Raw genomic sequence first — 13,307 nt, 5'->3', positions numbered from 1 at the left:
GCAGCACAGCATGGAGCTGGGTGTAAGAAGAGGATGCAGGGGAACATAGGATGTGGGGGACACCAGGAGGACATAGAAAGACAATGGAGGACAGGGGATAGAGGGGGACACAGGTACAGAGGGGGACACCAGGAGGACACTAAAGGTGCAAGGGGGACAGAGGGGCACCCAAGAGTGGATCCAGCAGGGGAAGAGGCGGCAAAGTGGGGAAGGCAGGAGGACACACAGCACAGGAACTTGTGGGTTCATAGAAATATAAGACATCCCCTGAAAATAAGCCCTAGCATATCTTTTTATGCAAAAATTATTATAAGTCCCTGTCTTATTTTGGGGGAAACACAGTAGATGGTCTTGTTAATGCATATTTCACAAGAATGTTTTCCCATCAGATTGTAAATGGAAGATTATGTTTATTATATTACTAATCAGAGTGGGTTAATACTGTACACTGCGATATGTTAGAGAAATACATGTGCAACCTTAATGTCACGATCGGTGTAGCAGAGAGGGTCTGATTCTCGGTGATCTGCAGTATCACTGGGAATACAGATATATATCTGATTATTGATGATCTGCAGTATCACCGATAATCCGATATAACGCTAACCTCTGAACACCTGAGTAGTGTGAGTGCTTGGTGCAACAGTAATACCGTGAGGACTAAGCCTCAGAAACAAGTGCCGTACAGTATGAAGTACTGCAGCAATACAGATTCCTTCCGAAGGCCTGGACTCTCCCGGGGGAGGAGTCAGGTGGAGCGTAGGAAGGGCAGAACGTGAGTGACACCTAGGAGAGAGTGTCACTAACAGATCTGGGAACTGCCTCTAAGAGTAAGGTCAGTTCTCGAAGTCGGGCAAGCCAGGTCGTAACACACGGACAGATACAGTACAGATTCAGAAAGCAGAGGCGGAGTCTAATAAACAAGCAGGGTTCGGCAACAGGGTAACAGAAATATCGGGGTACAGAATCAGGAATCAGATGCAGAGTCTAAGAGCGAGCCGAGGTTCGGCAACAGGGTATCAGAATGACAAGGTACAAGATCAGAATACAGAAGAATAGTAACAAGCTTGGGGAACCTGAGGAGCGAGTTCCCAATGAATACAGGATGGGCCCTGAGGCAGCAAATACAGAGCTGGCCCTGTGGAGCAGGTGCCCAACAAATACAGAGCTGGCCCTATGGGGCAGGTGCCCAGCAAATACAGAGCTGGCCCTGGGGAGCAGGTGCCCAGCAAATACAGAGCTGGCCCTGTGGAGCAGGTGCCCAGCACATACAGAGCTGGCCCTGTGGAGCAGGTGCCCAGAACATACAAGGCATGAACTATCTCCTAGCGATGGAGATAGTTCTCAGGGTTGGGAAGGCCCTGGGGAGCAGGTGCCCAGCGAATACAGAGCTGGCCCTGTGGAGCAGGTGCCCAGCACATACAGAGCTGGCCCTGTGAAGCAGGTGCCCAGCACATACAGAGCTGGCCCTATGAAGCAGGTGCCCAGCACATACAAGGCATGAACTATCTCCTAGTGATTGAGCTAGTTCTCAGGGTCGGGAAGGCCAGGTCGGCAACTCACAGACAAACAAAGTACAGGATCAGAAGACAGAGGCAGAGTCAGGGACTAGCGGAGGTTGGCAACGGAGAATCAGAAAGGCAAGGTACAGAGTCAGATATCAGGAGAGTAGTCAGACAAGCAGGAAGTCATAACAGATAATCACAATCAAACTAGTACTTTAAGCTATCAACAGAAACTAGCTAAGTGTAGGATTACAGCTCCAGCTAGTCCCGGCACACTTAAGGATCTGACTACAGGTCTGAGTGCTCCCACGTATGTGTTTGCAACGACAGGCAACCAGCAGCTGACCAAGCAGCAGAATATATAGTTGCTGGACACTGCCGCCCCGCCCGAACCATTCAGCCAATCATGAGTCCTGCAGGAATCAGCTGACCTTCCTGATCAGCTGACACTTCCCCTGCTGGTATAAAGGTCCTTAATTCAGGCCCGCGCGTGCATAGCTCTCCATCTGCCTAGGTGCACTAACAGACCCAGCCACACCAAGCACACGCTGCTGCATGCAAACAGCCGCTTTGCTGTCAGGACATGCGACGGCTTTTCCGCGATCCACCAAACAACCAGACGCGTGCAAACAGCCGCGTAGGACGCGGATTCAGCCGCCTAGCTCTTGGCACACGCGGCGGCTTTCCGCATTTTCTCACACTTAATAATTCATTTATGTACATATAAAACACATTTTTTTCATACTTTCATGATAAAAAATGCCAGAAAACAAATACTGAATTATTTTTAAGGTGACTACATACCATATATTTTTTTAATTTCTTTTCATTTTCAATTCTTTTGATTGATTGCAGGCGAGTCGCTAGAGCCATATATTTGAGGCCCATGCCGGTAATATGGCTTTGGGGTGCCCCTAATCCCGCCTCTGGGGTGCCCAACAGGAGTATCCCAAATATATAAGCCTGACAGTGGCCGTTTTGTATGAGATGGCAGCTGCCATGTTGTGGGCTGTGCTCACCGCTCGTAATAATCAGCAAGCACTTTGCTGAGGCTCCGTCCCATCCGCCCCCTGCCCAATCAGGAGCACCTGGCAGGGGACGTGCGATTGAATTGAAAAGGCAGGGGGCTGGAGAGAGTGTGAATAGCTCCTCCCCTGCATGTGGATGAGATGCCCACTCAGTGCCCGCTGACCCCCACTTACCTATTTGCCTGCCCGGCGCCCGCTGACCCTGTATGGCAACTGACCTCTTAGCCTGCCGTGCAGCACCAGCGCTCCACTCCCCACACACAGCAGCTAGCCACAGAAGGATTGCTCAAACACCAGGCTCAGGACCAGGTACCACCAACCTAGTGCAGCCAGACGGCTCATCCACAGTCCAGTGTCCTCCCTCAACCTAGCTCCCTGCCACACCACCTACTGCCACACCACCTAAGCTGCCAGGCTGGCCAGAAGTACTAGCCACATCTGCCACACATGCCAGCAGCAGCAGCAGCAAGTAAGTGTGAGTGTCAGCAGCAGCAGTGTGTGTGTGTGTGTGTGTGTGTGTGTGTGTGTGTGTGTGTGTGTGTGTGTGTGTGTGTGTGTGTGTGTGTGTGTGTGTGTAGCAGCAGTGCTTGTGTGTGTGTGTGTGTGTGTGTGTGTTTGTGTGTGTGTGTGTGTGTGTGTGTGTCAGCAGCAGTGTGTGTGTGTGTATGTGTGTGTGTCAGCAGCAGCAGTGTGTGTGTGTCAGCAGCAGCAGTGTGTGTGTGTGTGTGTGTCAGCAGCAGCAGTGTGTGTGTCGGCAGCAGTGTGTGTGTGTCTGTCAGCAGCAGCAGTGTGTGTGTGTGTGTGTGTGTGTGCCTGTACTGATGGTAAACTAGCTGCAGCGTCTGGTGATCTCTGCTACCTTTAGTATGTACAGTATAAGCTGTTACTCTGTGCCTGTACTGATGGTAAACTAGCTGCAGCGTGTGGTGATCTCTGCTGCCTCCAGTTTGTACGGTATAAGCTGCTACTCTGTGCCTGCACTAATGGTAAACTAGCTGCAGCGTGTGGTGATCTCTGCTGCCTTCAGTATGTACAGTACAAACTGTTACTGTGTACCTGTACTGATTGTAAACTAGCTGCAGTGTGTGCTGATCTCTGCTACCCCAGTATGTACAGTATAAGGTGTTACTCTGTGCCTGTAAGGATAGTAAACTAGCTGCAGCTTGTGCTGATCTCTGCTACCTACAGTATGTACAGTATAAGCTGTTACTCTGTGCCTTTACTGATAGTAAACTAGCTGCAGTGTGTGCTGATCTGTTACCTCCAGTATGAACAGTACAGAGTCTATACTGATTGTAAACCAGCTGCATTGTATGTGCAGTATTGGCTGTAAAGCCTGGTACACACATACAATTTTGAATAGCCAATTTTACTACTTCTAGGTATTATGAGAGCTCAGCTCTGTTCACAGTATTCAAAGTCTGTTGGCCCTCATACTACATGCAGTGGTTAAATATTGTCAGTAGAGATGGCCCAAACGATTCCAGGCAAACTTTAGGTGGTTTGCGTTCGCCGGCGAAGGCAAACTTTTGCGGAAGTTCAATTCGCCCCCATAATGCTCCATTGAGCAGAACTTTGACCCTCTACATCACAGTCAGCAGGCACATTGTCACCAATCAGACTACACTCACTCCTGGAGCCCCCCCCTTATAAAAGGCAAGGTTCTCCTGTCGTTTTACTCACTCGTCTGCCTACAGTAATTAGTTAAGGGACAGCTGCTGACAGACTCTGCTAGGGAGAGTTTAGTTAGGGTCTTGTAGGTTTGTTCCTAGCTGATTGTTATTCCTCCCTCTCTCCGTCTTGTCTTCCAGGGAATTGTAGTATTTCAAAAGCCAGCTTACATACCATGGCTGGGAATTGAACCCAGGTCTGAGTTTGTGGTAGGTAGCTCACTTCACCACTATACCACCACCAACACTACATGCTGAAGCCAGCCTAGCATGTACCATTATGATATATCCAAGAGAAATTTGCTTAAAGAGAATCTGTATTGTTAAAATCGCTCAAAAGTAAACATACCAGTGCGTTAGGGGACATCTCCTATTACCCTCTGTCACAATTTCGCCGTTCCTCGCCGCATTAAAAGTGGTTAAAAACAGTTTTAAAAAGTTTGTTTGTAAACAAACAAAATGGCCACCAAAACAGGAAGTAGGTTGATGTACAGTATGTCCACACATAGAAAAATACATCCATACACAAGCAGGCTGTATACAGCATTCCTTTTGAATCTCAAGAGATCATTTGTGTGTTTCTTTCCCCCATGCACTGAAGTTTCAGGCTGCTCTTTTCTTCCTGCAAACAGCTTTGCCCTTGTTTGTAATTCCTCAGTATGTGAAAGCCCAGCCAGCTCAGAGGATGATTTATCCAGCTTGTAGAAGATAAGAGAGAAGAGAGAAGCTGCTCTAATCTAAATAACACACAGGCAGTGTGCAGAGAGGGGCCTGGAAGGGGGAGTTCATAGCAGAACCACAACACTGAAGAACTTGGCAGCCTTCCAGACACAGGCTGACAAGTCTGACAGGGGAAAGATACATTGATTTATTACAGAGACAGTGATAGTATAAAGTGCTGCAGTAAGCCAGAACACATTAGAATAGCTTTTGGAACTTGTAGGATGATAAAAAACAGGATGCAATTTTTGTTACGGAGTCTCTTTAAGGATTTGTAGTATGTCAAAAGCTAACTCACATTGGCCAGGAATAGAACCTTGTCTTCCAGGGAAGTGTAGTATTTCAAAAGCCAGCTTACATACCTTGGCTGGGAATTGAACCCAGGTCTGAGTGCGTGGTAGGTAGCTCACTTCACCACTATACCACCACCAACACTACATGCTGAAGTCAGCCTAGCATGTACCATTATGATATATCCAAGAGAAAATTGCTTAAGGATTTGTAGTATGTCAAAAGCTAACTCGCATTGGCCAGGAATAGAAGCTTGTCTTCCAGGGAATTGTAGTATTTCAAAAGCCAGCTTACATACCTTAGCTGGGAATTGAAACCAGGTCTGAATGCGTGGTAGGTAGCTCACTTCACCACTATACCACCACCAACACTACATGCTGAAGCCAGCCTAGCTGAAGCCAGCCTAGCATGTACCATTATGATATGCTTAAGGATTTGTAGTATGTCAAAAGCTAACTCACATTGGCCAGGAATAGAACCCAGGCCTACCGCTCTGTAGGCTGCTATCCTAACCATTATACCACCAACACTACATGCTGAAACTTCTTGGAGCAGACTTACTTCCTCCCTCCAAAAGACACACATACATCCCCATAAAATCATTTATCTGCAACTGCGTGCACTGTCTTTGTGGTACACAGTCTTTGTGGCACAATTGGTTAGTGTGTTTGGCTGTTAACTGAAAGGTTGGTGGTTCAAGCCCACTCAGGCATTGCCTTGCCTTTTGTGTTCAACAGTTGTCCGAAGAGTACCCCAGATAGCCATGTAGATTCATATCTCTCTCTCTCTCTCTCTCTCTCTCTCTCTCTCTCTCTCTCTCTCTCTCTCTCTCTCTCTCTCTCTCTCTCTCTCTCTCTCTCTCTCTCTCTCTCTCTCTCTCTCTCTCTCTCGCTCTCTCTCTCGCTCGCTCGCTCGCTCGCTCGCTCTCTCTCTCTCCATACTACAATTCCCTAAGCAAGCTCATTTTTCTCTTGGATATATCATAATAGTACATGCTAGGCTGGCTTCAGCATGTAGTGTTGGTGGTGGTATAGTGGTGAAGTGAGCTACCTACCATGCACTCCTGGGTTCAATTCCCGGCCAAGGTATGCAAGCTGGCTTTTGAAATACTACAATTCCCTGGAAGACAAGACCCTCCTCCCTCCGGGAGTGAGGTAGAGAGGGAGGAGGGAGTACACTTCCTGATGTTGTAAAGCAGTGTAGGCCTGCAACTGAACATTCAATGAGATTTCTGACCTTAAAACACTGCTTAGTATTAAATCCAGAATTTTTCCTGGGACTTTTGATGTGTATCTCACTCAACCATGTCTTCCTCCAGGTATTAGACCCCTTGAAACATCGTTTCTATAATTTTTCTAGTCAGCAGAAATTTTTCTTACTTGCTTTAATTAAAAAAAAAACGTTCAATTTATCAGGACAACCAATCGTTTTTATCGAATTGCTGTAAAATTCGATCATTTTATTGTATCGTGTGTGGCCACTGGCCACCTTTAGAGTATTTCAGGTGTAGGAACTAATGATTGGAGACTAGTTCCAGGCTACATAAATGTGTATAAAATTAAGACTGGTCCACGGTTATTATTTCCTCAGGAATACGCAGTAACAAAAGCCAGTCATGCCCTCATATGTTTACAGTAATCAATGCTACCCATAGACATCCTTTACAAAACAATATACTGTTTTTTTAAGGGGTTTCTAACATGTTGAAAATATCAACACTAACCTTATACATACAAAACTTTCATTTTCAGACTTTCTCACTAAGTTGGAGACTCCTGTATGGATAGGAAACAGTCCTCCAATCATGATGTCTCCAGGTAGTCGAGCGGCAACCTGTTCGTAGATGTTACAGGAGCGTGTGATTTCCCCATAGAAGAGAAGTGAGCTGAGGAAGACTATACAGCTTACATGCATGCTGAGATGTGTGTGTCCGAGTATGTGACAAAATGTTCTGTCCTCACAGGGCTATAACTAGAACTACTTTTTTTCTCACTTTTTTTGTATGTTAAAGAATGTTGCTTACACATTCAAAAGTGAGTCTGACTTTTATACACAGTAATTTATCTGCTGGAAATACCCTTATTTTGATCGACCTACAAAGCATGAGGTATTTAAAATTTCCCTCAGAACAATTACACCTTCCAGTAACCTGACATCTTTAATATATCTGTTTTCAAAGGTATTTGACATGACTTGATCCTTAGGGCCATGTTACACAAGAGGCCACTGCTGCTACTAAGAAAAGTCATCATGTGCAGGTAGCACGCAGTATGTTTACCCTTAATTACAGTGACAGACAGGGTAGCACATGTTGACATAATAAGCAATTGAGCATTGTTACAGTAGCACATGTTACACAAGTAGCGTGCATTACCCTAGCAACGCCCACAGCAACACAGGTTGTGCTAATTGCACAACTGGCACTACCTTGTCACTGTGAGTAAATAGGAAATTGCATGGCAACTTTACCATCTTTTGAGAATATGGGTCTATGTGTCTTAGAGGCATACATGAAATAAAGGCACCTGAAAAAAAGGCCGCGTGATTGCTGCTAGTATAATATCGCTAAGGCTAGCGATATTGTACTAGTGAATTTAGATAGGTAAATTTACTATGGCTAAATCTAACCCTACTCTCACACAGAACCCTTCCCTGGTGGTGCCTAACCAAAAGAAGGCACCCACTAGCAGCCACCACCATGCACCCAAATTTCTATGCAATGCCGCTAAAAGCTACTTTTATCATAGGCCCCTATGGTGGAGCCATTTTTTCCGTAAGGGCTCCTGCGTAGGGATGGTCGCTGGGTTCCACGGAATTAAAAATTCAGTGATTCCAGCCGGAATTTGGTGATTCCAGTTCCGTTGCGACGGAACGGAATTGCTATAGCGATATGGCGGAATTTCCGCGGAAAAATGTGGAATTCCACGGAATGCAAATTTTTTTCCCCACCAAACGATTTCTGCCTAAAAATAAGAATTTTTGCTCACCAGACTTACAACTTCCACCCAAATCTCCCCTCCTCCTCCGGAGGAGGATCTTGTCTTCTAGGGAATTGTAGGATGTCAAAAGCCAGCTCACATACATTGGCTTTGTATGTGAGTTGGCTTTTGACATGCTACAAATCCCTAAGCAAGCACATTATTCTCTTGGATATATCACAATGGTACATGCTAGGCTGGCTTCAGCATGTAGCATTGTAGTGTGTTGTGTTGGTGGTATAATGGTTAGGATAGCTGCCTTCCAAGCGGTAGGCCTGGGTTTGATTCCTGGTTTGATTCCTGGCCAATGTATGTGTGTTGGCTTTTGACATCCTACAAATCCCTAAGCAAGCTCATTTTTCTCTTGGATATATCACAATGGTACATGCTAGGCTGGCTTCAGCATGTAGCATTGTAGTGTGTTGTGTTGGTGGTATAATGGTTAGGATAGCTGCCTTTCAAGCAGTAGGCCTGGGTTCGATTCCTGGCCAATGTATGTGAGTTGGCTTTTGACATCCTACAAATCCCTAAGCAAGCTCATTTTTCTCTTGGATATATCACAATACTACATGCTAGGCTGGCTTCAGCATGTAGCATTGTAGTGTGTTGTGTTGGTGGTATAATGGTTAGGATATGAAGAACAACAAATCAGAGAATTGGCTCTTGGGTGCATGAAAAACTCGATAAATAATTTTATTAGTTAATACCAAAAAATCCTAACACCAAAACTAATACAAAACTACACTATAATAAAAACACATGTAACGCTGCTCCGCCAACATTGGTCACTAGGACTCACAGTCTTTATACTAGTTGTGGGGCTGCAGTCCCCAGAAACTACTACTTGTCACAAGATGTATGGCTGGTTTAGAAAGCATGCGTGAGAGTCTCATAAAGCAATATGTCATCCTAGGCAATGATGTAAAAATACATAAGTTCATGAGGTTATACCCCCCATTTCCAGGGGCAAAGGTGCCATAGCTGAAAAAAACCTTAGGAAATATATGTATATATATATATGTGGAAATAGTTCTGCTGTAAATGTCCACCAATCTTCACCCCCCACTCGCAGGGGTGGATAAAAAATCAAAAAAGAGCTGATGAATAAACCAAGCAAGCTGTCATCAAGAGGTTATGGGACAAATCATGCTGTTAGTTGAAAGTGATGTAGAGAGCTTCAAACATGCGACAGATTATAGGCATGCAGCATAGTTTGGTTGTTAAGCATCCATGACATAAATGAAATGATGAAGCACAAGCAGGGTTAGATGCCAGCAGAAGTTCAATGTCATATGTCCACAATGAGGGACACCCGACAGCAACAAAAGGCATAAATGCAGCAACAGCAATGCTTGAACAGTTCTCTATCAAAGGTGCAATTTGTATAAATCAGCAATATTCCAGCTTTCCAGAGGAGGGTCCAGCCATGGATGGGTGATCACACATGCATATTTGTATAGTTACCAGTCCATCTAATTGTTGACCAAAGTCAGAAAGCGTTGGTAAATGAAGAGTCCCAAGTGGCCGGATGGCAGAGCTAACTCGCTGAAGGACAGCCTGACATGTTTCGCCGTTTACTAACGGCTTTTTCAAAGGCAAAGCAGCGGAGAACGTGTTACTAAGACGCCATAACGGCGTTCTTATGACCGTCGTACCAATCCCCGCCCTCAGTCACGCCCCCCGTACCTCACACGTGAGCGACCCGCGTGTAGACGCGGATACGCCTGGACGCACGTCATTGGAGCGCAACTGCGCTCCATCTTTGCAAGGCCGGCAGGAACTCTGTCCGGCGTATGCCCCATGTGACATGCCATCCAGCTGAGAGAACGGGGGGCGGAAAAGAGGCGGGGAAAGCCAACCATGCATAATCAAAGTACACAAATACAGATCCTAAGACATCCAACATTTTACATATAAAGGCAGCAAATCTAGGTTTTAATCAGCAAATAATCGAGCCATAGCTGCCAAATATTAATCTATAATAAAATATATAAATATATATACCACGCAGAATGCATGAACAACCGCAATGTTTAGCAAAAAGGACATATGTCAAGGATGTGTCTTGTAAATTAAATGGGCAGCATGAAAACAGCAGCAGCGGGATGAGAGCATGGAGATAAATCAACCATACAACAAGCAGGGAGGGGAACGCGCGAATGTCATTGCACTGCAACACAGGGGCTCAGGCAGAGGACGACAACCAAAGGGACTAGCTCACCCACAGGCCTATTCCGGGAGAAAGACGCGGTAGTTAATGCTATCATTAAGTCCCTTCCCCTCGGTAGCCCTAAGATTAAAGATCCACCGAGATTCCAGTTGGAGTAAAGCTTTATCTATATTCCCCCCTCTGGGATGCCGATGTACAGCATCAAGCCCTATAAATTTGACATAGTGGGCGTTACCCCGATGTTCAAAATGTACATGCCGGGAAATTGGGGATTTGAAATTGCAACATGTGATATCTCCCACATGGTCTTTAATTCTTTCTTTTAGAGCCCGAGAGGTTTTACCAATGTAGAAGCAACCACATCTGCAGTATAGCAGATAGATGACCGCAGGGGTATTGCAGTTTACAAAATGCTGCAAATACCATCTGCGGCCATTAGGCAACACTACAGATTTGCCAATTTGTAAATATTGGCAATAGGCACAACCGCCGCAGCTGTATGTGCCCTTCACTTTACAATGACTACTCGGTCCTTTATTCCCCCAAAAATGACTCGTGGAGAGCAAATCCCTCAGTGTCTTACTACGCCTGTAAGTAATTTGTGGTTTATGGGGTATAAATTCCTTAATGGTGTTATCATTGGTGAGAATATGCCAGTGTCGCTGGAGAACACCCTCCACCCCCCGATTTTGATCATTAAATCTTGTAATTAAACGAGTTTCTTTGAAATCAGTTGGGGTCTTAGACTTCTTCTGTAATAAATCGAGACGATTAGTGGATTTGGCTCGTTTGTATGCTTTTTTGAGCCAACGATCCTTGTAGCCTCTTTCTCTAAATCTAGCCCGCAATAATTTAGCTTCTTTCTCAAAAGTAATATCATCAGTGCAATTACGTCGGACACGTAGGTATTGTCCGGTTGGTATGCCCCGTATGGTATGTGATGGGTGCGCGCTATTTGCGTGCAAATAGGCATTAGATGCCGTGGATTTACGATAAATCTGGGTAGATAGACAGCCCTCCCCATCGACACTGACAGTCAAATCCAAAAAGGAAATAGAACTGTGATGACTCTCCATGGTGAATCTCAAATTCCAATCGTTATGGTTCAAAGTTGTCATAAACTCATCCAATAGTTCCTTGCCCCCGGTCCAAAACATAAGCACATCGTCAATGTACCTGTGCCAGGACACAATGTGGCACAGGTACATGACAAGGGCATCACTTCCAAATAGATGGCGTTCCCACTCCCCCAGGTACAGGTTGGCCAGGGAGGGAGCACACGTGGTTCCCATAGCTGCCCCCTGCACCTGGAGGTAGTGGGCACCATCAAAAGTAAAAACGTTATTCTGCAGAATGAACCTCAGACAATCCAAGAGAAACCGATTATGAGGTATTTCTGCGACATCCATTTCGCCTAAAAATCTTCCTACAGCCTCCACTCCCCTTTCCTGAGGTATGCTGGAATACAGGGCCTCTACATCCAAGGTCACCAGCAAAGCATTAGTGGGCAACCGCAACCCCTCCAAAAGATTGAGGAGGTGCAGTGTGTCCTGTACATATGAAGGTAATCGATGAACATGTGATTGCAAGTGATCACATTGATGAGGACAATTTGTTTGGTTTTAGTGTGGGGAGGGGAACTGTGAGTGACTCCATCAATCAACAGTTCAGATCTCGTTCGGCCTCGTTCCCCCCCTTCTCTTTGTGTCCAAGTATTTGCTCGTTTGTCTCCTTGGTAGAGGAGGATGTTCGTAAATTGTGGATTGAGAGAAATCAGTCTCTCAATTTAACGCCAGAAGAGCATCAAGCGCTTGAAGAATTGCGCAGAAATAGAGATATAATCATCAAGCCTTCAGATAAGGGGGGGAACGTGGTCATCATGAGATCTGAGCAATATGTATATATGTGCCAGAAGATTCTTAAAAACAAGGAATGGTATTGCAGGGTCTCTGCGTCCAGGGTCATCACCAATCAAAGAAGTTTATTTGATCTTATTGATACAGCTGTAGGAGAAGGAGTTATTACTGCTGAAGTTGGCAGTTTTTTGAAAGTCGAGAATCCGGTCACACCGACCTTTTATGCACTGCCCAAAGTGCACAAGAATCTAAATAGGCCCCCGGGACGACCCATTGTCTCCGGCAATGGGTCTCTCACTGAAAAAGTAAGTGTCTATGTGGATAGACACTTGCAATCACATGTTCATCGATTACCTTCATATGTACAGGACACACTGCACCTCCTCAATCTTTTGGAGGGGTTGCGGTTGCCCACTAATGCTTTGCTGGTGACCTTGGATGTAGAGGCCCTGTATTCCAGCATACCTCAGGAAAGGGGAGTGGAGGCTGTAGGAAGATTTTTAGGCGAAATGGATGTCGCAGAAATACCTCATAATCGGTTTCTCTTGGATTGTCTGAGGTTCATTCTGCAGAATAACGTTTTTACTTTTGATGGTGCCCACTACCTCCAGGTGCAGGGGGAAGCTATGGGAACCACGTGTGCTCCCTCCCTGGCCAACCTGTACCTGGGGGAGTGGGAACGCCATCTATTTGGAAGTGATGCCCTTGTCATGTACCTGTGCCACATTGTGTCCTGGCACAGGTACATTGACGATGTGCTTATGTTTTGGACCGGGGGCAAGGAACTATTGGATGAGTTTATGACAACTTTGAACCATAACGATTGGAATTTGAGATTCACCATGGAGAGTCATCACAGTTCTATTTCCTTTTTGGATTTGACTGTCAGTGTCGATGGGGAGGGCTGTCTATCTACCCAGATTTATCGTAAATCCACGGCATCTAATGCCTATTTGCACGCAAATAGCGCGCACCCATCACATACCATACGGGGCATACCAACCGGACAATACCTACGTGTCCGACGTAATTGCACTGATGATATTACTTTTGAGAAAGAAGCTAAATTATTGCGGGCTAGATTTAGAG

The 13,307-nt window shown here is 45.6% G+C and overlaps 1 protein-coding gene across 1 annotated transcript in view; it reads right to left on the bottom strand.

The window, feature by feature from the left end:
* The window catches only part of LOC137504779 (G-protein coupled receptor family C group 6 member A-like), a 49,964-nt gene extending 38,193 nt beyond the window's left edge, over window positions 1-11,771 (bottom strand). Inside the window, exon 1 of the mRNA XM_068233368.1 lies at window positions 11,539-11,771. Within this exon, the coding sequence (XP_068089469.1) occupies window positions 11,539-11,771 (233 nt within the window). The remainder of the gene's footprint in view (window positions 1-11,538) is intronic.
* Window positions 11,772-13,307: the final 1,536 nt, after the last annotated feature.

The sequence above is a fragment of the Hyperolius riggenbachi genome, chromosome 4 (genome assembly GCF_040937935.1).
Source record: "Hyperolius riggenbachi isolate aHypRig1 chromosome 4, aHypRig1.pri, whole genome shotgun sequence".
Classification (NCBI taxonomy): domain Eukaryota; kingdom Metazoa; phylum Chordata; class Amphibia; order Anura; family Hyperoliidae; genus Hyperolius; species Hyperolius riggenbachi.
This window is presented reverse-complemented; position numbering and strand designations above follow the sequence as displayed.